The sequence below is a fragment of the Panicum virgatum genome, chromosome 5N (genome assembly GCF_016808335.1).
Source record: "Panicum virgatum strain AP13 chromosome 5N, P.virgatum_v5, whole genome shotgun sequence".
NCBI classification, from domain to species: Eukaryota; Viridiplantae; Streptophyta; class Magnoliopsida; order Poales; family Poaceae; genus Panicum; species Panicum virgatum.
This window is the reverse complement of record NC_053149.1, coordinates 71,186,909-71,214,886: the sequence shown is the minus strand read 5'-3', so window position 1 is coordinate 71,214,886 and position 27,978 is coordinate 71,186,909. Positions and strand designations below refer to the sequence as shown.

The 27,978-nt window shown below is 43.2% G+C and overlaps 3 protein-coding genes across 6 annotated transcripts; 2 read left to right on the top strand and 1 right to left on the bottom strand.

Moving 5' to 3' along the window:
* The first annotated feature begins 4,340 nt into the window (after positions 1 to 4,340).
* LOC120674173 (probable disease resistance protein At1g61300) lies at positions 4,341 to 16,059 on the top strand. Of its 3 annotated transcripts, none has more exons than XM_039955312.1 (3): positions 4,344 to 5,451; positions 7,048 to 8,721; positions 15,640 to 16,059. In XM_039955312.1, the coding sequence occupies exons 1-2, from the start codon at positions 4,453 to 4,455 to the stop codon at positions 8,716 to 8,718; spliced, it is 2,670 nt and encodes an 889-aa protein (XP_039811246.1). In that variant the 5' UTR covers positions 4,344 to 4,452; the 3' UTR covers positions 8,719 to 8,721; positions 15,640 to 16,059. The 3 variants fall into 3 exon arrangements, with proteins under 3 accessions (XP_039811247.1, XP_039811246.1, XP_039811245.1); XM_039955311.1 differs by having other exon boundaries at positions 15,597 to 16,059; XM_039955313.1 differs by lacking the exon at positions 7,048 to 8,721 and having other exon boundaries at positions 4,341 to 5,451; positions 15,597 to 16,059.
* Positions 16,060 to 22,014: 5,955 nt separating this feature from the next.
* On the top strand, positions 22,015 to 25,648 carry LOC120672547 (chlorophyllide a oxygenase, chloroplastic-like). The gene is made up of 9 exons (XM_039953023.1): positions 22,015 to 22,214; positions 22,515 to 22,757; positions 22,940 to 23,044; positions 23,122 to 23,400; positions 23,493 to 23,640; positions 24,019 to 24,203; positions 24,291 to 24,403; positions 24,512 to 24,806; positions 25,064 to 25,648. The coding sequence occupies exons 1-9, from the start codon at positions 22,140 to 22,142 to the stop codon at positions 25,244 to 25,246; spliced, it is 1,626 nt and encodes a 541-aa protein (XP_039808957.1). The 5' UTR covers positions 22,015 to 22,139; the 3' UTR covers positions 25,247 to 25,648.
* LOC120672548 lies at positions 25,534 to 27,607 on the bottom strand. Of its 2 annotated transcripts, none has more exons than XM_039953025.1 (3): positions 27,004 to 27,607; positions 26,682 to 26,861; positions 25,534 to 26,568 (listed from the first exon to the last, which is right to left on the bottom strand). In XM_039953025.1, exons 1-3 carry the CDS (start codon positions 27,166 to 27,168, stop codon positions 25,978 to 25,980), a joined length of 936 nt encoding a protein of 311 aa, XP_039808959.1. In that variant the 5' UTR covers positions 27,169 to 27,607; the 3' UTR covers positions 25,534 to 25,977. The 2 variants fall into 2 exon arrangements, with proteins under 2 accessions (XP_039808959.1, XP_039808958.1); XM_039953024.1 differs by having other exon boundaries at positions 26,673 to 26,861; positions 27,004 to 27,603.
* Between the last annotated feature and the right edge of the window lie 371 nt (positions 27,608 to 27,978).

Here is a 27,978-nt window from a genome sequence, read left to right as displayed (position 1 = left end):
CTGTGATCTCGCCTGCTTTCAACTTGTTTGTTCGAATTTTTTCGCTGTGCTTCCTAGCATCATTTCTAGGGTCAGTGAGTCCGTTGTGACTACATGATCTTGGTGATTGATAGAAGAGAAGGTCTTCGGGTTGTGTTTTGGGACATAGGTCAAATTTCTCGTTGATCGGAGAAATTTCAATTGGCTCCCGTTCAAACCCTCTTTCCGGTCGCCTTTTCGGTCCCACAAAATTCATCCTCATTGTACATGCATCATTATGGACATTCTATATTGCAAACTTAGTTGCTGATACAATTAGTTTTTATTCTCCAATTTTGAGTAATCACAAGCATCGGTACAAATACTTAGGTGCATCTTCAATCCTCTTTAGTTCAAATACTTATACTACTTTTTTAAGTGAGATCCTATTTTGAAAAAAATAGTACAAAAATTTAAACTAAAAAGGATTGGAGGTGCACCTAAGAGTTACCAATTTGCACCCCTAATGATATTGGGCATCATTTTTTCTATAACCCACTATTTTTTACCACAGTAGTCTGCTAAAAAATTCAGTCATTACTTGAATTAATGTAACCATTGACCTTTTATGTGCTTTGGATGTTCATTTCAGCTAACTAGCCCTTGCACAACTTAGAAGGTGTTTGGTTATCACAAAAGTTGCCACTCTGATATCCAAAGCTTTTGTGACTCCTGCTATGATATTTTTTAATTGTCAGCTTTGTTAGATTAGTTCCAAAATACCATTTCCAGTTTTGAGGTGAGAGCATCATGATCCAACGCGTGCGGATGGTATTCACTTCTATTAATATTATATTTATTATATAATAACAATTCTTATCATCATTAATTTCATCCTTCTCCAGCGTAAACACCATCTATGGAAACCATAGGTTGGAACTGCTCTCAGGCCAGTTTCACTGGAGGTTTTATAAGAAGTTTTATGAGTATTAAATGTCACTCTTCATCAGCAGAGTTGCGGAATAGCAGGATCATTACAAGAGAGAGGAGGAAGAGTTTTATAGAAAGTGAGATGAGTTTTATCACCATAAAACTTAGTCGGTACCGTATAAATTTTTCATTTTGATAATTGTGTAATGAAACTGTGGATTGAGATTGATGTTAGCTCGCTAGCAAGACACAAATACCAAGGTGCAAATCTCTGGCTACTCCACTGTCCCTAGAGGTTTCAGCCGCCTCCAAAGGTGAAGATATCCGCTGTGTTCGCTTGACTGTGGCTAATGGCTGGTGCTGATTTGTTATGAGAGAACAGTATTGCTGACTGGCTGGTAGCTAGTGGCTGGTGCTGATTTAGTATGAGAGAACAGTACTACTGGCTGGTTGGCTGACAAGCCAAGCGAACATAGCGATCATCCGTCTACATGCACATGAGAGATTTCTAAGCTCCGGCAAATGCGCTCTCCAATTGCTCGATAAACTTGCCATAAGAGCATCTCCAAGAGTCTTTTTAAATTTCACACTCTAAATCTTCATTTAAAAAGTCATGTACATAAAAATCGCTCTCTATAAATCTTCACTCTCCAACAGCTTTTCTATATCTTGTTTACACTCTAGAGAGTCATTTTCGCTATCTATCTTTGGCTAGCGAGAAATTCGGAATAGATGATGTCTATATTTGGATAATAACTTAGAGAAGCTCTTGGAGGCTATTTTTCCATCAAAATCTCTATTTCTAATAACTATGATGAATACAGAGAGTCTCTTGGAGTTGCTCTAAGCTAGTGCCTAAATAACCGCTAGTGCAGCAAAGATTCGCAGGATTTCTCAACGCCACCTCAGCCTAGGCTCAAAGCCGGAGGAAGGAGAGGATGAGGCCAAATCATCATGCCCCTTATGCCCTGGGCAACACACATGCTACAATGGACGAGACAACGGGTCGCGATCTCGCGAAGGTGAGCTAACTCCAAAAATTTGTCCTTAGTTCGGATTGCAGGCTGCAACTCGCCTGCATGAAGCAGGAATCGCTAGTAATCGCCGGTCAGCCATACGGCGGTGAATCCGCTCCCGGGCCTTGTACATACCGCCCATCACACTATAGGATCTGGTCGGATTTGAAGTCATTACCCTTAACCAGGTTTAGCGAGAGCATTTATAATACAATCCAAGTAAGCCTCGCTCACGGGTATTTGAGCAATTCCTCCCATTGCTTTTACAAAACTTCCCTCTTGTATCATCAACTCATCGCCCATCGCCTATTGGAGGAGGCCTTAGGGCAAACAACAAACAAAAACTTTATAAAACTTCCCTCTTGTATCATCAAACCCATCGCCTATCATTTTTTGGAGGAGGCCTTAGGGACAAACAACAAACAAAAACTTTATAAAACTTCCCTCTTGTATCATCAAACCCATCGCCCATAGCCTTTTGGAGAATGCCTTAGGGACAAACAACAAACAAAAATTTAAGGGATGTTTGGTTGCCAGCCGTAGCTGGCCACGCCATGGTATGGCGCGCCGCAGCTGTCGCGATCAAGACGTCCACCACACTTGCCACACCCTCACCACACTCGCCACATGCTAGACGACAAGCAGCAGGAGCAAAACGACACATCATTGGCGTGGTGGCAGCCACAGCTGAAAAATCAACCAAACAGACGCCAGATTTGGTGGCAGCCACAACATTGGCGTGGTGAAGCATGGCTGGAACCAAACACCCCCTTAGTCATTGATCCTGTTGGTGATTGTTTTCATATTGTTGTGCTACCTATTAATACATAGAACGCCTGCCGGCCATCTTAAAAAAAAAAAAGAAAGAACAGCGACGTTCTTGTCATCTTTATTTTTTTTAATGAAATAGGAGAGGTTTCTTCCGCTACTGGTTATATTAATAAAACGAAGAGTTTTGTAAAAATACAGTAGGAAAAGAAAAAGAATTGAGAAATTACAACAAGTTATCTAGCCATTCATCATAGTCGAGGGCAGAGGCAGGTGCGGAAGATCAACCACTCAAGGGGGGCGTCCTTGACTGATAAAGCATGTAGAGGCGTTATATAAATCAGTTTAGAGCAAGTATTATGGTGTGTGATCAGCCATCTTATATTTACATGGAGAAGAGAAAAATGAAGAAATAGAATAGAACAGACGTCTCGCCAAACGTCCGCTGCGGTCGGCGAAGAGATGCTGCGCGTGATGCTATTGGATGAGCAGAAATCTATGCATTAATGAGCAGTAGGATCCACCCCTCTCGCGCGCGTCTTGCCGCCCGCAGCTGGCGAGCAGCAGGCGTAACTATTAAACATGCTCTTATAAAGATGGAACAAGTCCATTTTACCCCCCTGAATTTGTCAAGGAGTCCGGATTATCCCCCTGAACTACAATACCGGGAATAGAACCCCCCTCAACTCTCAAAACCGGACAAATCACCCCCCTTTGACTGTGTGGAGGCGGTTTCTCACAGTGGGCCCCACCTGTCAGCCTCTCGTCTCTCTCTTTCTCTCTATCCCCCAAGCTCACCACCCCCTGCATCTTGAGCCGCTCGCACGCCAGCACCGCCGGCCGCCGTGGGCCGGTCCACGCCCGCGCCGCTCGCACGCCAGCGCCGCCGGCCGCCGGTCCACGCCTTCTCGAGCCGCCGGCCGCCTCGCCCCGCCGCTGGAGCTCCGCCCGCCCGCCCGCCCGCCGCTGGAGCTCCGCCCGCCGGCCGCCTATGCGGGGACAGCAGGCGCAGCCAATGGCCCGGCCACCTGTGTGTGGTGGCCGCTGCGCCGGGCTCCCGCCGGCCAGGCCTAGGTTGGCCGCCGCCTATGCGCTGGAGAGAGAGAGCTCGGCGGCGGCGGTGAGCTCGGGGGGAGAGAGAGGGGCGGATCCAGTCGCCGCCGCTGCGCCGCGCGGTGAAGGGAGGGAGGCTGGAGAGTCACGCTGCGTGGCCCTCCGCCAACAGCCGAGCTCGAGCTCCGGCCATGGCCCGCCCGCCGCCGCTGCCACGCCCCGCCCGCCCGCCCGCCGCCGCTGCCACGCCCCGCCTGCGCGCGCGCCCGCCGCCGCCGCCGCAGGGGAGGGACGAGGGGCGCCTGCGGCGGGCGCGGAAGGGAGGCGCGCCGCGCCGCCCGCGTGCGAGGTCCATGGCCGACGGGGAGGGCAAGGAGGTGCGCGCTCGATCCGCATAGAGAGAGAGCTCGGGGAGAGAGAGAAAAGAGGGAAAGAGAGAGATGAGGGACTGACAAGTGGGACCCACCGTGGGAAACCACCTCCACACAGTCAAGGGGGGTGATTTGTCCGGTTTTGAGAGTTGAGGGGGTTCTATTCCCGGTACTGTAGTTCAGGGGGTAATCCGGACTCCTTGACAAATTCAGGGGGTAAAATGGACTTGTTCATATAAAGATTAAATAGCGGTATTTGTACTACTGCTGGTGCCTGCAGTCTTCCCCTTTGTGCCGGCCTTTCTTTCCTCTAGCCTCCTTACCGAAGAAGAGAGAGAAGTGTTCAGAAGAGAAAAATGAAGCTCGAATTTTTGAAAATCGTTGTTCCTGCTATTCTTGGGGTTTTCATCACCAAGCTGTGGGATCCCATCGCGGAGTATGTTGGGTATCCCTTGGACGTTCCCCGGCGCGTGGAGAATTTCCAAGATGCAGTCCAAAGGCTGCTGTCGATCCAGGCGGACCTCCATCGTCTGGATCCACGGCCTTCGTCTGAACAGGGCAAAGGATGGGTGCAGAGCGTGCAAAACTTGTGCCTCGAGGCGGAAAAGATCAAGACCGGGTACGCTGGATGCCGATGGAGTTACTTCAGCTATTGCTACTTCGGCAAGCAAGCAGATAAGGAGCTGAAGAAAGCTACTGAGCTTATCGACACTGGGAAAGAACTGCTCAACGAGGCACAGGCAAGGCCACACCCCGTCCGTGATGTCCTGCAAGATCAGTTGTGGGGGATGGACTCTTACAAGAAGAAGGTGCGAGATTTTATTCAGGAGACAAACACCAAGTCCGGATTGCTAGGGATTTGGGGCATGGCTGGTGTGGGCAAGACTTCCCTTCTCAAGCTTTTCCGTGATTCATCTGCCGAGTATGCTCCCTTGGACTTCGACCACGTCCTGTTTGTTCGGGCTGGCAGGGGATGCACAGTTGGTGAGGCTCAAAAAGCTATTGCCGCTAGTATGCGATTGCCTGTTGTGCCTGATGAAACTTCCCAGGAAGGAATCATTTACAACCACCTCAAAGATAAGAACTTCTTATTGCTGATAGATGATCTATGGGGTTACCTTGATCTGAAAGACGTTGGCATCCCCATGCCACTTGGAATAGCGCCAGTCCTCCCTCTCCAGGAGTATCGGCGTAAAGTTGTGTTCACAACAATGAGCAAGCATGTGTGTGGCCAAATGGGGTGTGCTGAGAATAGCATCCGATTGGAGTGCTTGAACCAAGATGATGCGCGGAAGCTCTTCGAGGACAAAGTGGGGAAAGAAATCATCAAGGAGCTTGGTATGCTCCCCAGAGAGGTACAGTCTATATACTTGCGATCCAACAGATCCAACCCTGTTGTTACCCTGCAGTATGCTAGAACAGTAATTAATTCAACTAGCCCGTCAACCCATGAGGGAGTTTTGAGAGGTACAGCTATTAAAAATTCTGAAAAAAATAGAACTCATAGCTAATAATTAAAATTGTTTACCTTACCTTCTCTCTTATTTGTTAAATATTAATTCTAACACTATACTCCATCCTCATCTTTATTTGGTTTTGATAGACTTTAGTTAATAATTACTCTATACACCTTTTCATCCGCATCCATAGTTGTTTCACTTCACAACGAACATCCACATGTATTTGATGTGTGTTTAAAAGAAATCTTAGTTTGAGCTATGTGTTTGACATGGAAATCGGTATTCTCGTCGCTTCCTCCATACATATATACATGGTCTACGTGGTGACAGACATCGTGCATATATACCTCAATTGTACTTTAGGACATGTCTATATTAATTACATAAATATGTCATTTAGAACTATATAGTAGTGTACTTTGAGATATCTTTTATAATGACATATGCCATTAATTTAGATTCAGATTTAGGAGTTACTTTTATATTATTTTTAATAATGACATATGTCATGCAAATTTAGGTGTTATTTTTATTTTTGTAATGGCATATGTGGGTGATTTAGATGAGGATTAGGGGATATTATAGGTTCATTTTCATAATGAAATGGGTGGATAATTTAGATTATTAGATATGGATGCAAGACTTATTTAACACTAATTTTAATGGTAGAGATGGGTAATTTCTTAAAAAACATCATAGATCCAATGGCCGTGATGATTAATTAGTCTACCATATTGATGGTTAGATAATTCAAATTTTTGTGTGAACTTTTAGGATTTATATTTTTTTCCTAGCACATCTTGTGAGGATTAATGTGATGCTACAAAAGAAGCCTTTAGTTAGCAATAGTGAGTTTCCCTTAAAAAGGAAGTTAGCAATAGTGAAGATATTTACGAGAGTGGCTTGGAGTCATAGAGATTTGGAAGTTGCCTTTGCACCTGTACATGTTGTATAAGTCTCAACTCTCAAAACCACCCCCGAGGGAGGCAGCTCCATATTTCTGTTAGTGATGTTGCTCGTTTTAGTAAGTAGATGTCTTTAGTTGATATTAGTTTATTAATTGTAATTGGACTTAACTTTTCATATAGACTGTCACACTGTACATGCCATATTGCCATCTTTTTTATGCACAGTTTAGCATGGCTGAGGTTCCAACCTCCAACGATTTTGCGAAATGACTGCACAGGAGAGTTTCCCCTTTCCAAAAAAAAAAGGTAGAGTTGGAATGATCTGTCAGCGTGAAATGGCCTAACTAATTAACTAAGGACTACTTCAGAACACGAAGCAAGTATCACTTTAGGTATTCATGCTTGATTGCTTAGTCAAAGGAATGGCATTTCTGTTTAATATGTCACGTAGATATGACTATTGTTTTTAGTCACAACTCACAAGATCAAGTAATTAAATAGTAAGTGTATGTCGTTCGAAATGTAAAAGGTGTAGGTAACTCCGTCAATTTTATCTGAACTAACCTTTGAAATCATTGAACAGCTAGCAGATGAGTGTGGCGGTTTACCTAGGGCTTTATGCACCATCGGACAAGCTATGTCAACTAAGAAAGATCCGAAGGAATGGAGAAGTGCCATTCATCTTCTGAAGAAGTCAAAGCTCCTTGAAATCACTAATACAGATGAAGAGTTATTTGTGCGTCTAAAATTTGGTTATGATAAGATGACCGAAAATCAGAAGAAGTGTTTCTTAATGTGCTCATTATGGGCTGAAGATAAGAACATTCCAAAGGAGAAGCTTATCGAGTGGTGGGTGGGACTTGGTTTGTTAGATCCATCTGAATCTGATCCTGTAAATGACGGATACTTCTTCATCAATCACTTGGTGGATGCATCCATGTTAAAGAAAGGTGATAATGGGCTTGATTCTACAGAAAATTCACATATCAAGATGCACAAAATGATTCGGAAGATGGCTTTATGGATTGTCAATGATCGTGGACACCAGAATATATGGCTTCCACATTCAGTTGACAGATTAGCCTTCCCGGAAGAAAAATGGAGCAAAGTGAAGAGAGCGTGGATCTCCACCGCAGACACGTCAAGATGGTCTTCCTCAATTCGTTGCCCGCATCTCGTAATGTTAGTGGCCCGACAACCTTTCTCACTTGAATCCGCTCCTAATTTTGAAGAGATAACCTTTTTAGATTTGGAAGGAATAAATTTAGACAAGTTCCCTTCGGAGATATGTGGATTGGATAGACTCCAATATCTCAACCTTTCTGGATCAAAATTTGATGGATTGCATGAGGATCTAGCAAAGCTTTCAGATCTCAAGTATCTACACATTAGAGGTATTGGAGCGCTTCAAACAATACCCAAAGACCTAATATCACAATTGAAAAGGCTTCAACTGTTGGACCTTTTTTGCAGTGGTACCACTTCACATAAGGTCCAATATTTGACATCCCTTCTAGAGGAATTGGAGAGTAAAACCATGAATCTGCTTTATTTTGGCATTACCGTGCATACAAGAGCAGACATAGAACAACTAGAATTGTTGAGTAGAGTGTGTACGCAAGCACTATGCATGGACCAATTCGAAGATGAGAGACATCTGAACAAGATTGACTTAGGATTGCTGTCTGGTCTGGAAAACATGCGAGAGTTGGCCATCACAAAGAGCTCAGTTCAGATGTTGGTAGGTGAAGGGCACAACGAATATGGGCTCCTTCCCAACCTGGGTTTTCTCGAACTGAGAAATCTATCTAAGCTAGAGGCAGTGACATGGAAGAACGCGGGGTTAGACATTCGGGTACTTGTTATCAACAGGTGTACCAAGCTAAGACATGCAACCTGGGTTGGACACCTCCAGAGCCTAGAGGAGCTCACCATTTCAGACTGCCCTGAATTAAAACAAGTTATTAACAATGCAGAGGCGGCAAATCAAGCAGGGGTGATTTTTCGTAAATTGAGAAAACTTAAGCTGGAACTACTGCCGGAGCTATTCAATATATCTGAGCAAGATTTTCCTTTTAAAGAGTTATCCTATGTTCGCGTGGCTAATTGTGAAAAGTTGAAGTTTATCAAAATCCAGCGGCGCATCAACCAGAAAAAGATCATAATAGATTGTAATATTGATTGGTGGACTAGTTCAGTGGAGAATCAAGGGATTGCGACGAGTTCCCTCTTTGATCCAAAATTTTGCCTCTAGCAGGTAAGGAATCATTTTTAAAGTGCTGTCTACGTGCACCCCGCTTGTGCTTTGAGGGAAAGTATATTTACCATATGTCCTGCAAATAAATGATCATGTCAAAATTTATTTCTAGAGGCAGTCAAGTATGTACTCCTTCCATTTTGCAGTATTTGCACAAAGTTTGGTTTCTGTTAGAAAATCCGAATTCAGTTGTTGCTTATCTAAAATTTGTTAGATATGTAGGATCACTAGGCTAAGAGCGAATCACATCAGGGAGCTGAGATTAGGGTTTCATACCTTGATTTTGAGCTCCCAGCGTCACTTCTCCTCTGTTCTTCTTCTCTTCTTTTTGTAGCCGCCTTAGGGCATGGGAGAAGCCTTTCCCAGTGCTGCTTGTGCCTTTATGATTGGGTTGTAGTGGGCAGAGCCTTAGGGTAGTCACTAGGACGTGCCTCTGCCCTGGGGTTTCATCCCCTTATATAGTTGAGCACAGCACACTGGGGGGGACACCCCCTTTAGTGTGTTCTAGAGATTTTTGACCTCCAATCAAGGTCAAAAATGGTTGTTTTGTCAATTAGTTTAGGATGACAGATCACATTCACATCTGTTCACACTAACATTCTCCCACTTGATCGTCAGACTAAACTTATAAGTCCACTTTTCAACAAGATGACGCACTAAAGCAAAAGCATTACAATGGTGAATCATACACATACCACTGAACGCAGTTGTTATAGTACGCCACCTCATATCAAATGAACTTCTTTAACTTAGGAGCTCCAAAAGCTTATTTCTTATGCTTATATGTAAACTTATGGATTCACTTCTCAAAAGATGATACACCAGATCAATCAATCACTACAGTCAATTAAGCACCACAGGACTAAGTGACCATGGTTCCCATTCAAAATCAAAGTGATTCCACTTAGACTTATGGGGAGATGGAGTTATTATAGTCCCTGAGTGCAGTTGGTTTTCATTTATATGTATTAAACATATATATTTATCCTTATATATTCTTATGTGCATGCACTTTGAAGGAGGAAGAAAACCAACGTATTTCCAAAATCATAACTTGTCCCTTAGTAATAGGCTGCCTTTTATTTCTTATGCCGGCAATTTATTAGGCAAGTCTCTAAACATGATGCTCAATCTTTAGGACTCATGTCACATCACTTAATGCTTACATATTGAGCACCATAATCTTAGAACTTATTTGATGCTCAACACTTATGACATACTTAATTTGTCAAGCACCACTTAGTCCTAAACATAATTTATGTAGGCCTTGAATATTCATATTTGATTCTGGATTCAATCTTTCACAATGTCTTAGGTCTGGGAATTCCTCTGGACATGTTACTCGATCCAAAATTGCACTCTTTCATTTAATAATTTCCGGGATAAATTGCTTAAAGTAATTTTTTATCTTTAAAATGATATGGATCAGGGACACAAATCCATATTTGACGGTGTATAATTCAAAACATGCCACAATTTAACTTGCATCTTTAATGACGCATTTATGGAAAGTATTGGTTGAAGCCTTCCACATATGACTTCTCCCACAAGAGTGTTGATAATACTTTATGTGGAATTTTTATTATCAACACTTCTTGTAGCATGATTGTCCAAAATATTGGACTCTTTACTTGTGGGCATGTAACATAACACCTTTGCATTTATGCCAATAAGGCAAAGTGTTCTTAATTGATTTTTCCAGGGGTCCAGTCGTGGACTTATTTCCCAGATATCCCGGTCCTTTTAAGAATACTTAGGGCCTTTTATAAATTAATTAAACACATAATACTTACGTCTGCCACAACATAAGCAAACTTATTGCCCTTAATGTGAATCAACCCATTTTCTGGACTTTTATCTTGGTGAACATTATTGTTCAAAACTTAAGAGATATCACCAAGACAATCTTAATATCCAGATAAAAGAAAATCTGGATTTTATGTACACAATATCCCTATTGTTTAAAATTTAATTAAATAACTTATTTCTCATTGTACTTATGTATCACTTATGGACTTCAATAGTTTTTCAAATGATGAGCAACAAATGTCATCAATTCTTTATATCTTATATAACATAATCAATCCCTTTCATTTTAAGTGGGATTGATCAAAGATCTTCATGTGGGCTCAAAAGCACCACAAGGAGCTAAAGCAAGTATTCATAAGTGAGCTTAGCTAATTTTCTTTTAATATTATTCTTCCTTGCTTTAGAGCTCCCTTCTAATTTTCAACTTAGTGACATTAGTGGTGAGATATGATACTGAAATAGTATCCAGTTCTAAGGATAACATATAGCTCATGGTAAGAATAACATTGTTAATTAAATGATACATAAGAAACTAACACATGATAAACTTATTTTAATATTTTGTCAATATTTAATTCTTACCTGACATAAAGAAGTGGAAAATACTTTCTTAATAAAAGTTCCACTCTCCCCCTCAAAATGTTGACTATGCAATACTACCATATTTCGAAGAACTTTCATAGCCCTTTTGTTAATATATATTCTAAGTAAAGATCCCTATTCCAACATATAAGAACAATATGAATATATACATAGGGAATAAACATAATTTTATACTAATAGAATCTAATGACATTATCTTCCTTTTCATAAATACAATTCTTTAGAACTTAGGATTTTTCTTACTTAGAGACTATTTTCATTACCTTATCTTAGTCTCATTTTCTTTTATCTTAATTATGCCTAGAGGCATATCACATTATCTTATCCTTATTGATACACAATGAAGGAAATAACTCACCATTAATGTAAAATGTGCTCTTTAACATAACTTATCTTGAGGATTGCTCCCCCTGATTCTTACGTTTATCTAGAATTGAGGGATTGCTCCCCTTTATTCTGATATTTGTCCATAAGTGACTTATCAATATTTTCCCATTAGGTATTGATGATCAATAAAAATCATTAATTTTTCATCAGTATCCTTAGCATTGAACTTTTCTAATGGGAACTGCACCTCTTATGACACTTGTATGTGCCATCTTAGTTATGATCTTAAGAACTAATGAGGTGCAGGTAAAAGTACTTCACTTTTGATAGTGGTATTTAAAACAATCTTATTAGAAACTTATGACTTAATTAATACTTATCATCAATAGGGATAATTCATAAGTTTGATTTTGCATCCATAAACGGATGTTCATACCATGAGGCATAGTTACTCTCATTTAATTGCTTAGTGCCACTCAATAGTTTTGATCTTTGGATGCATTGAATGCTTTATTGAATATTTTAGCAAGCATCAGCACAAACTTCTTCTATTGAACCAGTCCAAGTCAGCATTGGCCGGAAATGGAAAAGAACAACAGAATTTTGTGAACTAGTACTTATTCATCAGCTTTGGTCAGAAGAATAAGTACAAGCCACACTTATTATCATGTGCATAAAACTTCTTTTGTTGAATCATAACCCAAATCAGCTTTGGCCAGAAATAGATTAAGACCAACAAAAGTATTGTGGACACGTATTTATTAATCAGCTTTGGCCAGAATGATAAACACATGCCACATTTAATTTAAGATATAAACTCCTTTCATTACTCCGATTCAAAATCAGCTTTGGCCAGAATATGAACCAGAATAATAAAATTTTGCAGTCACACATTCATCAATCAGTTTTTGCCAGAATGATGAACGTATGCCACACTTAATTAGAGTGTTATTTCTTTTACAGCGGAAACTTTATTGAAAATGATTCATATGCCTTGACATAATTTCTCATTATTCATATTAGTCAGTATTAGCTTAATCTGATGAAACTTAGTTCATGATTATGCCCATAATTGCTTAAGAGCTCGCAACTTAGTAACTCAATCAATCTTAGTGACACATGACCACAAACAACTTTAGTTAGTATATAGTCATGAGTCACAAAATTAATCATAATCTTCGAGGTGAGAATGACATATGACTACAAACAACTTTTGGTCAGTATGTAGCCACAAGTCAATTAATCATGATATTCCGATACTCTTTTAAGCAAATATTTATTTATCAAAGGACATCTTTATTAAAATAAACACAATTTGTCCTCATATATTACTTTAGTATTCTTATCAACATTATTTGTGGCTCAATTAAGAAAATATTCAAAAGCCAGCTTTAAGATTTATGTCCAAAATTGGACTCACTAAGTATGCATGGCTTAAGAATAATATACTTTATTAATAAATTAAATTATGATAATCCATGATTGTAAACAACTTTTGTTAGAATACAATCACGAATCACCATTGAAAATTCTGATCTTGAATCAAAATATCCCGTTGGATTGATTCCTAAATGGGATAAATTTATAAAATAGAGCCACTCAGTCATTAGAATTTGTGCATCCAATTTTTATAATAAATGATTCCTTAATGATCTTATCTATAGGATGTAAAAGTATTAATGACATCAAATAAATATGGCCCATTATTTAATTTTCTTAGGTAATTGGCCATTAAAGATGTCATTATTTGATTTTTCCCAAAATAGGTCTTAAGCTTCATGCTTAACTTATGGGCATATCAATTCTTGTGAGTAAAATATGCTCACATAATTGATAATATTTATGGGTCATAAGATGCTTCATAATTAAGCCTCAATTCAAGTGGCACATAAGTATGTGGCAGATAACTTAATTTCATAATGAAAATAATTTATCATCATAATTGGACCATAAACATTTCAAATAGACTTTAAACTAAATCTAAAACTTCACTGAAAATAATCCCAATTTAATTGGAGAGTATTTCATAATTTTTCAATTGTGACATAAATTGTGCTTAAGGCAAAATATAAACATAATAAAATACTTTAGAAATAAAGTGAAGTATTAAAGCATAATGAGAATACTTAATCATAAGCATTAGGAAAAATACTTAATCATTAATGGAGAAAATTTCCATAAGGTTTGGCCCAAAACAATATTATTTAAGCAAAAAACTTAATTATTCATAATTTTACCATAATTTTACTTAATTTTGGCCTTAATTAAAAAGAGAACTACTTATAGCACATAAAATAATAATTTTAAGTAATAGCCATAATGTAATCATCACAAAAATTTAAATAAACATAAAAAAATCATCACTTAACAAGTCTAGTCATAATCCTTATTATTATTTGCTAAAGACCAAATGATATATCTTTAAACTTTAAACATGAGATAATAATCGTAATCGTAATACTTAAAGGTAAAACAATATTTATAACCTAAACCAACATTATTTCAGCCCAAAAGTCCTTTTAGGCCCAACACTATGCAGCCCAATTTATATTTCTAATTTCCAAAAAAAATACCAATTAAAATTCGGCCCATCACTCATTTTCCGGCCCAGGCCATTTTCGGCCTGGTCCACTTTGGCCGCCGCCTTTCCCGTCCCGGGCCCCAGGCCCAAAAACCTGGGCTGGGCCGGGAATTCGCCGCGCCCGCCGGCCTGAGGCGGCTGCGTCGCACGCGTGCCATCGGATGCACATCCGACGGCCGTCATCGCGCGCCGCGCGTATCAAAACCCCGGCGTCGCCCCCCTCCCCCCGCAAAACCCTAACCATTTTCTCCCCTCCTCCTTTCTTTCCTCTCCACTGGCGGCGTCGTCGAGCTCTGCTCGCCGGAGGTGCGCGCGGCCGCGGCCGGCGTGCAGCTCCGTCGAGCACCGCTCATCGGTGCCCTAATCCCGACCTCCTGTGCGCGCGAGATCCACGGGATCCACGGCGGAGGAGCGGATCCGGCCCGTGGCCGGTCTTCCGGCTGCAGTGGCGCCGACGCCGACGGCCACAGCGTGCACGGGAGGCGCGCGGCCCCGCGGCATCCGAGGTCGCGTGCCGAAAGCCATCGGGTGATGGCGGCGACGTCACTGACACCGGTGACGAGCACAGCAGCTCGGGATTCACTCCGGTAAGCCACCATCACCCCACACACCCTTACATCTTTAGGATTTGGGTTAGGGTTCGTGAGTTTGGGGAAAATTTGGGAATTTCCTATAGCTAGGGTTTCGGATTTTGGGGAATTTCTTACTATTAGTACTTACTTGATTCAATTCCCCTCCTTCTTTAATGCTTGAACCGAAAACCCTAGGGCCCTTAATCTTATAATTACAGACGAACAGTGTAGTTTGGGCTTAATCTTAGGGCAAGAACATGAACTGGAGCATGAGATTAAACACTTAAGAGGGTTCAATCTTAGGTCTAGATGGCTCTGGTGCCATTATTAGATATGTAGGATCACTAGGCTAAGAGTGAACCACATCAGGGAGCTGAGATTAGGGTTTCATACCTTGATTTTGAGCTCCCAGCGTCACTTCTCCTATGTTCTTCTTCTCTTCTTTTTGTAGCCGCCTTAGGGCATGGGAGAAGCTTTTCCCAGTGCTGCTTGTGCCTTTATGATTGGGTTGTAGTGGGCAGAGCCTTAGGGCAGTCACTAGGACGTGCCTCTGCCCTGGGGTTTCATCCCCTTATATAGTTGAGCACAGCACACTGGGGGGACACCCCCTTTAGTGTGTTCTAGAGATTTTTGACCTCCAATCAAGGTCAAAAATGGCTGCTTTGTCAATTAGTTTAGGATGACAGATCACATTCACATCTGTTCACACTAACAAAATTTGTCATTACTTCCGGTACTTTTATATTGTAGAAACTAGAAAGGTGGTGTTGGCTATGAATAGTTTGAGCGCATATCATTTAATAATAAGGTTACATTGCTCCAACGCCATTATCTGAAATTTCTGATTACTTTCTTTGATTTGCTGACGACTCGGTTCGTTTTTGTGGTTTGGACAGTTGGTTCTGTTTTGTTATATATTATACTTTTGGTCTGACGACGGACGTACTAGCCTAAATTGCAGATTCCTTTGTCTTTCCCTGCAGGACTTTTGATCTGTCTTGCTCGTGTGGTTTCGGTTACATGCAGATGCAGGCCTGGATGAGGCAGCTCTGTGGGAAAGGTGTGGCCTTGGCATGCATGGTGCGCATTTGCACACTGAGCTGCTAAGACGCTGATGCCAAAGGCAATAGTAGGAGGTGAGGAAGCAGGCAGCTGAAATTGTTGAAGCGGAACTGCAGAAGCACCGGAAGCTACTTCCCGGTAAGCAGTGACCCAGCAGCTGCTCATGGATGCTCTTTTGCTTATATTCGAAGTTGGTCGTGCTTATAAATCCATCTACTGCTTTGGGTGCCAAAAAGACCTTATCTCTGAAACGTTGTACTGTATTTTTTTAAAAAAAAAACTTTGTGATGAAAGGCCACTGCATTTTTGCAATGAGTTGAACCCGACTTTTGTATGAGACGTACGACGATGCCAGTTGTATGCACCGAAAAATAGTATCGACTACTCTGATGTTGAGCAGAATCCGCGTGTCAGCAAGGTAGTACTATTATCAGTTCAGCGTGGGTGAAATCCCAATCAGATTTGGCCTCCAGCTAGCCTTCTTGAAACCGGCTGGGCCTAGCTGTTCATTTTGGGCTGGGAGTTTAAGAAGAAGGGAGGGAATTAACAAAGGCCCAGGCCCAGGCCCAGGTCCAGGGATATCGCCATCTCGCGGTCGCAGCGGGAGCCCGCAGCGGGAGCGTGTGGGGAGGGAGCGGTTTTTTTATTTTTATATTTTTTATTTTCGTTTTTTATAAAAATATATTTTCGTTTTCGAAATTTACAGAAATATACCCGGCCGTCCCGCTGCTGGGCGACCGGGACCTGGTCGCCCCGCTGAGGGGCGGCAGGGGCTTTTGTGCAAAAACTTTTGCGAAAATATTTGCGCGCAGGGCCCTGGCCGTCCGGCTCCAGGGCGGCCGGCTCTCCCACCTTTATATAAGGGTTGGCTGGTCCCCCCACCCCTCATTTGCATCACTAAAATTCCAGAAACTAAGAAAAAAGAGGGAGGGAGGGAGATAGGTGAAGCCCTGCCGGATTTTCGAGCCGGCGACTGTAGGTAACCAAAATTCTTCTATACTTTACAAATAGATTATGTCGTAATTATTTTTTTGAAACAGTAGATTAGCAATCAATTTAATTATTGTTGGGAGTAATTAGTGGTATATTTAGGTGCAGTTACTTGTAATGATTAGCATTGATACAGTACATTTAGTGTTAGATTAAGTATTAGAAAGTACTAGAAAATTATTAAAGAAGTATTAGAAAGTCTTAAAAATTGGAAGATAATATTAAATTTTTTTAGAAAATGTTAGAAAATTGTAGAAAGTATTATGTTGAAACAGTAGTTTAGTAATTAGTTTAATTATTATTAGGAGTGATCAGTGGTACATTTAGCTGTAGTTACTGATAATGATTAGCGTTGATATAGTATATTAGCAATCTGATTGCTCATTTGTGATTGGCAGGGCTCAACACCATGGCATCCTCAGGATCCACCTATATTCCATGGAGTAAGGTGACAGAAATAGTCCCCCAAGGAGTCCAGGTGCCTGTGTATTTTTGCGGATCCTTGTGCAAATTAATGAAATCAAGGGTTTTGGGGGACGACTTTGGCAAGAGGTTTTTCATGTGCGAGAATTACGAGTACGACCCGCCCAAGCATTACGGCAAGGACCGAGCAAAGGTACTACAAAACACTATCAGAGTTTGTCACTTTCAGATCTAGTAATGACTTCTAACATGATTTGGGGAAAGACTCCACCGCCTCTATATGATTTCGTGCAGTGGTTAGACACCGAGCAATCTCAGCAGGATAAGGACCATGTGGAGCGTCAAGTAAGGTGGGCTGCACAAAGGTGGCAACGAATGCTGCATGAAGAACAGATGGAGGAGAAGCGCAAGAAAAACCAGGAAGAGATTCAGAAGAGGATTGTAGAAGTGGAACGTCAGAAGGCAGAGGAACGTGAAGCTGATAGTGAGAGGAAACGAGAGAGGGCCCGCCGTGCTAAGGAAGCAGGGTCTGAAGCTATTAGGAATGGAAAATATCCCCGGTTCACTCAGTAAAGCACCACCATGTAATCCCGGCATTTTACATTTCCTAAGACATGTTAGATTTACACACAACACAAGATTATCGTGTTGCACATGTCATGCTTTTCATTATTCAAGTATCTAGTAGTACGAACGCCTTAGGCCTCTGCTTTGTAATCGTAGTATTATTTATAAAACTGTATTGCAAACCGAACCGAAATTTTATGATTCGTAACTACCCTTCTATTTTCAATACACTACATTCATTGAGCAATCTAATTGAACCAACCTACATATTTAGAACTGCAACCAAGAAATCTTACTACACAAATACCTTCGTAATATTACATGCTAAAATCTGGTGCAAATATATATACATACAAAACGAAATGTAATTATCACATACAGGTCGGGATACATATCCATACATCTGGTTCAAATACATATGCACACATAACGAAATCTAGACGCGACGGGCTCCAAAATCCGGAGGCAATCCATCGGTGGGATTTCCAGAAGGTCCAACCTCAGCACCAGCATTATCTTTTTTGTATTTTAGGGCACTTCTTGTAAGTGTGACCATCTGCTCAACACAGGTTGTATCGTTTTTTCTTCTTTGCTGCCTCAGACTCATCCATTCCGTTACGGATACGAAGTGTCTGCCGTCGACCTACCCCTCTCCTAGCATCTGGATTGGGAATATACATTGGAGAGATATTTGGTGTAGTGAATTATCCCAGACTGCTTATGCCATATATCTCATGGCCCCAAGTGTGTATAGTGGTTTCTTTTCTGTAATATTCTGAAACAAAAACCCCAGGATCCAACCCAGATTCTGAACATGCAGCAATGACATGGGAACATGGTAAGTGAAGAAGCTGTGGCTTCTTGCATCTGCAAAAAACCTTGCCTTCCGGCGTTATCAAACAATCCTGAATGACCCTTTGTCTGCGGACACCCTGCCCTGTCCTGTCCTTGCATGAAACCTCAAACATTTGATCCTTTGTGCCCATAGAGACCACTCTGTGATATTGAGCTTTTTCAATCTTTTCTTTCATGTAGTTAGTGACTCTATTACAAAAAATCACTCCTGGATCATTAAGGCAGCAGCTGCCTGGTACCGCTCTCTGAAATATCTTGTGCATCCGTACATAATGAACTCAACTACGCCAACAAGAGAAAATCCACGAACATGACGCATAATCATATTGTAACACTCTGCGTGGTTGGTTGTCTCGATCCTATATCGACGACCACCGGTGTCGTATAGAATTGATCACTTCTCCTTAGGTGCATCCTTAATCCACTGTGTGAAAAGTCCGCCGCCGGAACGTCTCCGGCTGGAGGTTGAGGCATGTTCCTTTAGCAGCTCGGCGCACATGTTATCTAGCACCTGCCACAATGCATCAAACTTCCGCTGCTGATTCTGAGTGCACAACCTCTTGAACAAATTCATAAGTTCATTATTCTTGAAGCGTTCATAAAAGTTTGCACCTATATGCCTTATGCACCACCTACTCACAACATCTATCCATAGAGGAGGTTGTTCTCGACTTCCTTCATGTAGTTGCCTTATTGCTGCTAGAAGACCTGCATGTCTGTCCCTGATGAGTCAAACATCAGGCCTTCCAGCAACAACGTGAATCTTCACACGTTCAAGGAACCAGTACCAGCTCTCTGTGTTCTCATTCTCAACAAAGCAAAGGTGATGGGAATCACCTGCTTGTTGCAATCAGCTCCAATCGTTGTCAGTATTGTCCCCTTATATCTTCCTGTCAAAAATGTGCCGTAAATACATAGAACAGGAAGACAATACATAAATGTCCTCACACATGCACCAAGGCAGAAGAAAGCACGAAGCAGAAACTCATATCCCCCATATAAACTCGGTACAATGTAGGTATCAGTCGCGCTTCCAGGATTTCTCTGCATAATTGCTGACAGCATGTGAGACAGGTTATCATATGATGCCTCATATGTGCCGAATCTCATCTCAAACACCTTTTGTTTTGCCCGCCAATCCTTACATATCTGATTTTTATTGAAAACGGTCGTCGATGTTCCTAATTATCAATTTTGGCTCATAATCAATTTTGTCCAGAATCACCCCATATATCTTTTTGGCCACGAAAGTGGATGTGATGTTACGATGAGTTTGCGCAACAGCAGTTAATTTACATGTATGTGGTGTAACAATTGAACACTCACAGTGTGTCTTGTACTTGCTTTTATAGGTATGTACTCGTCATATACAATCGTCATTGACACACTTCACCTCATATTCTTTGCTGCTAGACTTCACAACTCTGAATTCCTTTCTCAACGATATAGCCCAAAGCTTCACAACATCTTTCACAGTTTTAATGCTAGGATACTTTGCCCCCTGCACAACCTCATTTCTCTCTGTATTCGTAATTATTACTCCTAATATCCTGTATCACTGAATTTCCAAAACCCTTGTCTCGCCATTCACCTAGCAACGGATAGTCCTCATCATCTGATGAGTCCCCACATTCTTCCATCATTCGAGTCTCTTGGTCTTCATTCTATACAGCTTCCACAATTCCAGGTATCCACTCCGCCTCATCAGCTAAACCTTGCGGCTTAGGTTGAATGACATGCACGTTCTGATTTTCTTTTTCTCCTACCTGATCAGCTATACCTTGCGGCTCAGGTTCTGTGACATGCATGTTCTGATCTTCATTTTTCGTGTTCCACTACTTGGTTCATATGAGATGATGTACTTGTTGACCCTTCACCGAAATGGGCTGTTTTCTGGTGAATCTAAATTAGCATTGCAAGAGGCCACCCACGGTCAAAAGCTGCTTGCATGTAAGTCCGCCATTCTTCGGTGTTTACTATAAGCATCAACTCACAAAAATCCCCTTCAATTCTCCAATTCGTCACAGTCTGAACGGTTAGGAAATGAGTCTTTGGATTCACATTGAATATCTCGTAAAGCCATTTGCGTATAAAACTAAAACTTCTCTCTAAGAGTTTATCTATTCCGCACTCTCTTCGTTCAAAAGCCATTCTTCATTTCTTCTGCAAGGAACGCAGAACTGATGGCCAGGGGTGCCCCCCCCCCCCCAGCAGCCCAGGCTACGGCTACGAGGGCACGCCAGAAACTATCAAGCGCAAAAGCCAAAAAATATCTCGCCACATGTATCTCCGCCTACCCGCTGCCACGTCGGCGCGTCCCAACGAAATCGCAACCGGTTTCTTATCCCTACCTATCGTTTACGCTGGCAAACCTTCTTTCCCCGTATAAACCCTGCTCTACTCTCAAATTCAAATATTACCTTCATACTCTTTTTTCCCCTATTTCAAATTACACAATACATTTGAGATACTCACAACATACGCAAATCCTACCCTATAAACTTTTTTCGAAGACTGAGCCGGCAAATCTTTTGACGAAGTCCCCATAAACACCTTATATACCTTGATCCTCTTCCTTCCACTAAGCTTCCAATAACGTGTATAATCTCACTTCCGTTTGCCAAATACTAACTAGAATATAATTATTGTTTCGAATTTGCTTAGAGCATTCCTTACAAGCACTAGTTCACTCACTTTCTGCTTATAAGAAAAATATTAGGCATAGAAATGATAATATAAGGCGATATCATAAATGTATGCATGTCCACCATGTGTTTTTTTTTCTTTTGCGAAACGCAGTATAAACACCTAAACTCTACCCCGAGTACTCACCCTATAATCATACGCATACATATCTCAACATATCACCCTGGCGTACTTGTGTCCTCTGTAATTCATACCTATGGGCAGTGCCAGGCTTGAACAAATTTAAGAGAGAGAACCAACTCATTTGAAATATTCCTTTAGAGTGATACAATTATGTGGGGCAACCCCATCGATGGTGGCATAGTGCCCAACTTTCAATGCCACATAGACTCAAAAGTTCATATAAACAAAATCATGGCCTTGGCTATTGTAAAAGTAGCTTGGAAATAAATTTCAAAAACTCTATGGTCTCTTTGGAACACATGATTCTAAAAACGTAGGGATATTTTTTTTAAAAAAAGTAGGAATAGGAAAACAGAAAATTGGAGTTGCACGAAATCACAGGGTACAATCCTTTATTCCTGTAGGATTGAATCATTCAAAATTTCTATAACTTTTACATTTGCTCTAAAGAGATCTTTATTTCATTCTTACAAAATTAAGGGTTCAGAATGGCAATTGCCAATCCGGGTCACGGTACTGTTGCTGTAGATTTGTAGGTGCAAAAAGTCTGGACTCCCAACCCTTGGTGCTCGAGGCCGCCACGTCAGAGCGCGAGCCATGTGCCGGATCACACGTGGCAGCACGTGTGAGGCTCATGGAGATCGCGAGCAGCTCGGGCCTCTTATCGACAAGCCCACTTCAGACGCGAAAATTCATTTTTCGAAAAAAAGATTAGGCATAACATCTTTATTTTTTGTTTTTGTTTTTCTCTCTCTTCGACCTGCTCAATCGCGGCGGCGGCGGCGGCGTTGTCCATCTCCATGAACACGGTGGCTTCTCTGTCTTTGATGCCGCACTTGCTCATTAAGCCTTCCTTCACGTGCTTCTCCAGAAAGGTGAGCTCTTTCTCATTTTGCTCTTCGTTTCCGGATTTTTCTTTTCCGCTGTTTCGCTGTTTGTTTTTTTGCCGATGCAAGAAACCCTGGTTTCTAGCTTGCAGCTGCCGAATTTTCCTGTTCAAGTGAGTTTTCAGTTCTGAATGAATCCTGCTTCTCCTTGAATTCTTGTTTGGTTGTGTCGAAATCGTGGATGGAGTTCGCAATCTCTGCTTATCGCTGAGTTCCCCCCACAAGCTTCTGGGGCGAATAGGACAGTAATCCAGCTAGGTCTTGAAGTATAATGATGTTTCTGCACAGGGCGTTGGTCGCTATGGCGGAATCAAGGTGTATGCGGTGCTCAGGGAAGATGGAGCTGAATTCGCAAAGAACAACAACCTGGAGGCCCTGTTCCATGTCGATGACCCCGGGCCGAGGGTCCCAATCAAGAAGGGCAAGTTCTTGGATGTGAATGAGGCTCTGGAGGTGGTCAGATTCGACATCCAGTACTGCGATTGGAGGGCGCGGCAGGATCTCCTCACCATCATGGTTCTCCACAACAAGGTACCAAATACAGTTTCGGCGCTAAGTTCAGCGACAGGAGACATCCGGTATACATGAAGTGATTGGTAGTCATAAAGTTATTATGGATAAAAAGATGCAGCTTTTGTCAATTGTTTTGAGGTTGAAATAGTGGTGGACGAACACTGACCGTCCCATGGTGCGTTTCTGAAACTGAAATGCAGGTGGTAGAGGTTCTCAATCCTTTAGCAAGAGAATTCAAGTCGATTGGAACCTTGAGGAAAGAGCTTGACGAGTTACAGGAGGAACTAGAAAAGGCTCACAATCAGGTATGCTACTGGAAGAAACCATATGGAAACATTCAATACCACCAGCTGGAACCTGATATTTTACATGTCTGATGCAGGTTCATTTGTCAGAAGCAAGAGTATCATCTGCGCTCGACAAGTTAGCACATATGGAGACCCTGGTAAATGATAGGCTATTGCCGGATGGAGTCTCTAGTACATCCACAGCCGAGTCCACTTCCCTAGTTCCAAGTACATCATCCACCACCCATGTCCGAACTAAGAAACAGCCGCGTAGGACTCTGAACGTGTCTGGTCCAGTGAAGCCCTACAATCCCAGCTTGAAGAACTTCTGGTACCCAGTTGCCTTCTCCAGTGATCTGAAAGATGACACGATGGTAAAGAACTGAACGTTTCAAGCCATTACAAAGTCAGAGCTTGGAATTACAAAGCGTGTGCTTACTTGATGGGCCATATGTGCAATTCTCAGGTACCAATAGATTGTTTCGAGGAGCAGTGGGTGATATTCCGTGGAAAAGATGGAAGGCCCGGATGTGTTCAGAACACGTGTGCTCACAGAGCTTGCCCCCTTCATCTTGGTTCAGTGAATGAGGGTAGAATCCAGTGCCCTTACCATGGTAAGAATTGAGAGTCAGTAACTTCGAATTATAAAACTTGAATACATACATGAAAATAGGTTTTACCTCCATCTTTCAACATGCTTCTGCTGGTTTTGCAATTTGTCAAAGGTTACCTTGTTTTCAAAAGTGCTTATCCTGCCCGACTTGTCTGAATTAAAAGTGACATTTAGTTAGCAATGATTGTTAAGCGCAATATTGTCTCTTAAAGGTCAACGTATTGGATCCTGCACATTTTCTTCTACAAACTTAAAAGTACATGGATATCTTCTGACGAAGAAAGACAATTGTTCTGTCAGCACATTATTTATGCTCATAATAGTACAAAAAGACAAGGTTGATGTGTACTTAATGTTTTGGATTTATTGTAACCTTCAGGTTGGGAGTACTCGACCGATGGAAAATGCGAGAAAATGCCATCAACAAGGATGCTCAATGTGCGCATCCAGTCATTGCCATGCTTTGAGCAGGAAGGAATGGTTTGGATCTGGCCTGGTGATGACCCACCAAAGGCCACCATCCCTTCTCTTCTGCCTCCTTCTGGATTCACAGTTCACGCAGAGGTAAAAGGAAATCCTATAATGCTTTAGTGATTGTATTGTTACGCTAGTTTATTATGTTGTAACGGTGTTCCTTGCTTCATTCTACAGATAGTGATGGAGCTACCTGTTGAGCATGGCCTTCTCCTGGACAATCTGTTGGACCTTGCCCATGCTCCTTTTACACATACATCCACCTTTGCCAAGGGTTGGAGTGTTCCAAGGTATTTATATACCTTTCAGTAAACTGATTGATGAATATGAGCTCTCATCATCGTGGTAATATTATATATGCAAATCAACATGGTGATATTGGGTTGTTTCTCTGTCAGCTTGGTGAAGTTCTTAACACCTGCATCTGGGCTCCAAGGGTACTGGGATCCTTACCCCATTGACATGGAGTTCCGACCACCATGCATGGTCTTGTCAACCATCGGCATCTCGAAGCCAGGAAAGCTAGAAGGGCAGAGCACCCAACAATGTTCGACACATCTTCACCAGCTTCATGTTTGCTTGCCCTCATCTAGGAATAAAACTAGGCTGCTGTATCGGATGTCGCTGGACTTCGCTCCTTGGCTCAAGCACATACCGCTCATGCACCTACTGTGGTCACATTTCGCCGAGAAGGCAAGTCTTGTTCTTTGACACATACTAATCTTTTTTCCCGCAGCTTGTGCCTCACACTAGCAATGGTTACTTTTCTGCATTGTTATCTATACTACTACTATACAGGATATGACTATGATACAGGGACTGGTAGATCTAAATTAGTAATAATAATCAATACCTTTCTTGTGCAGACTAAATCAGAATGCACCTAGAGTAATTTTCAATAATTGTTCCTTATACAACTCTGATTTCTGATGCTGGGTGATCTTGTGCAGGTCTTGAATGAGGACCTACGGCTTGTTCTTGGGCAGCAAGAGCGAATGATCAATGGCGCCAACGTCTGGAACTGGCCGGTATCGTATGACAAGCTCGGGATCCGGTACCGGTTGTGGAGGGATGCAGTTGAGAGGGACTCCGACCGGCTACCATTCAGTAACCAAGTTGAGAGTGGATCATAGCCGGTTTATTTCTTCATCTGTAGTCTCTTTCTCGTCGCATTGCTTAGCCAGACGATGGCCAGACTTAGCTGTTGGATATATACCCACAGTTATTACCTAGGCGCGCGTCTCTGCGCTGCGCAGTTGATAATTTGCCGGAGGATGCTATGCGATGGAACATTCTGGGAAGGAAGGCGGATTCAGAGAATGATGGGCAACGTCATTGTCTGATGTCAACAGTGTTACACTAGTGACGGCATCATGGGATGCAACTGTAATCTGAGATTGGTCTGTTTTTCCTCCTCTTCTTTCTCACCCTTTCATGTAAAGATTCAGCGGATGTCACTCTGTCAAAGCATGTATAATCATACTACCAGATACGGAGACATGTTCATATGAGAAATGGCAGTTATTCCTACAATAGCAGAGTCCCTCCCGTTTGTCTGACAGTCACTCTCTTGTGGTTCGCTAATTCAGAGAACCCAGGTGTCTCCGTTAGAAAAATTAAGTTGTGAAATGTACTGGGAACAAATGTTAGTTACTACATTAATGGCAGCTAGCTTCGTGTTCAGTTCATGATGATGCCGATGAGTAAAAACGGCAAGGTAACTCGGGTAAACCACACTGTTGTACATAGAACGTGTAACACGTTAGAGGGAGGCACAGCGTACAGAAACCAGTATCTATCTCAACAACAATAGAACGGGCGTCATGGCATGGCACGGCACGGCATGCTGCTGCCGCTCTGGTCGTCAGGCGGGCGCCGCGGCGGCGAGCCACGCGAGCGCAGGGCCGAGGACGCGGCCGGCGCGCGGGACGACGGCGTGCGCGACGCCGGGCAGCATGGGCGAGGTGAGCACGCCGAGGAGGAACCAGTTGAGGCCGAGCAGCGCCACGGCGTCGGCGGCGGGCCCGCCCCTGCGCAGCGCGGCGCAGCACCGCGACACGGTGCGCATGGACACGCCCACCACGGCGAAGAGCCCCGCCAGCAGCGGCAGGCACGGCGCGTCCGCCGACCACGCCACCGCGCCCACCGCCAGCGACATGCCCAGGCTGAACAGGCTCCGGCGACGCGCGGCCACTTTCGCCGCCTGCTGCTCGTCGCCCGTGGCCGGTGCGCTCGTCAGAGCCAGGACCGAAGCGGGGTCGGCGGTGGCGTTGGCATCCTCCTGTGTCGCCGCCACGGCTTCTTCCTCTCCCCGCGGGCTCCTCGTCGATCTCTTCTCAGGCTCCGATGGCTTGCCGCTGCCATGACGAGCTGCCGGCGGCGGCGGCGGCTTGTCCCACATGGACTTCCCCTTGTGCTCGTTCAGCCGCATGTTCTCCTGCCTCAGCACCTTGAGCTGCCGATAAGAGTCAGAGAGCTCCCCAGTCCAATGAATGAATCGCAACGATGAGCACGTACGCAAGAGAAGACACGATTGTTGTAGAGTAGAGTATGCAGCACCTGGTGTACCTGGGTCTCGAGGGCATGGATCCTGGCAAAGGCGTCCTCGTTCTCGTCCTCCATCTCGTCAAGAAGCGCGTCCATGGCCTCCTGCTCCCTGAGCGCCCCCTGCAGCTTCTCCTCCAGCTCCCTGTTAACCCACACCAGGTCGTCCATCTGGGCCTGCATCTCCCCAATCAGCCCGCCCAACTGCAACAAACATCAATTATTGACGAATGCAAACCATGATCGAAGTACTTGGTCGATCGAGACTACCAATCTTAATCTCCAATTCTCCATTGATGCCTAACAAATAAAAAAAGAAGGCTAATTAAAGGACGACACCAGTCACCTTTGTTTCTCTGTCGACGGCGGTGAGCATCCGGAGCGGGAAGGCTAGGAAGCTTAGCGCCCACACCATGGCCTCGCAGCAGAGGAGCGCGGGGAGCTGGAGCAGCCGACGGAGCGCGCGCGCGCAGGCCCCAAGCAAGAAACAGCAACCCCAGGTCACCACCATGACTCCTTTTTTTTTTCCTGGCTGCTAGTTACCGTGCGCCAGAACGAGCCATGGCGGCGCCTCTGTCGTCGAGTAGCTAAGCTAGCGCAAGGTTCTCTCTGAATTCAACGCACAGTGCAGAAGATAACCATGAACGAGGAGATGAGGTGAGCTGGAGCGGCGCTCGATCTCATGCGGCGAGCCGACGATGGACGGAGCTGGAGAAGGGAAGTTTGATCTCCGGCTCGTTTCCCCAAGAGGTAAGACAGACAGGCAGATAGTACTGTAGCAGTGATCTGGTGAGGAGACAGGCGGAACGAAGCGGAAAGCTCCGGATTTGGGGGGGCACACGTAGAGGTCAAGTCAAGGTGGACACGTGAGCTCCGGCGAGGGGGCACACGTGCACCGCCCCCGTGCCCAGCAGGCGAGCACGTATCACGGCAGGCCATCGCGCTCTGCCTCGTCATCACCATGCTCTGCTGCTGCTTCCTTCCTATCCGTGGATGGATCGCTGCTACTGGAGCTTCTTCCGGCTTCCGATCCTATCCTATCCTATCCATCAGGGAATCGAACCAGCTCCTCCTCTCTGACACGTACTCTCTGCTCTTCACTGACTTGTAGAGTACAGTAGTAGGCTAGCCTCTGGTTACAACCAAAACGCAAAATGCAAATTTTTTTATAAACTATTTGCATGGTGTACTAAATGTAGTCGAAAAATAAATTGCATTACACAAATGGATTGTAAATCGCGAGACGAATCTAATGAGCCTAATCAGGACGCGATTAGACACTAAATTGCTACAGTAATACTATAATAAATATGATTCAATG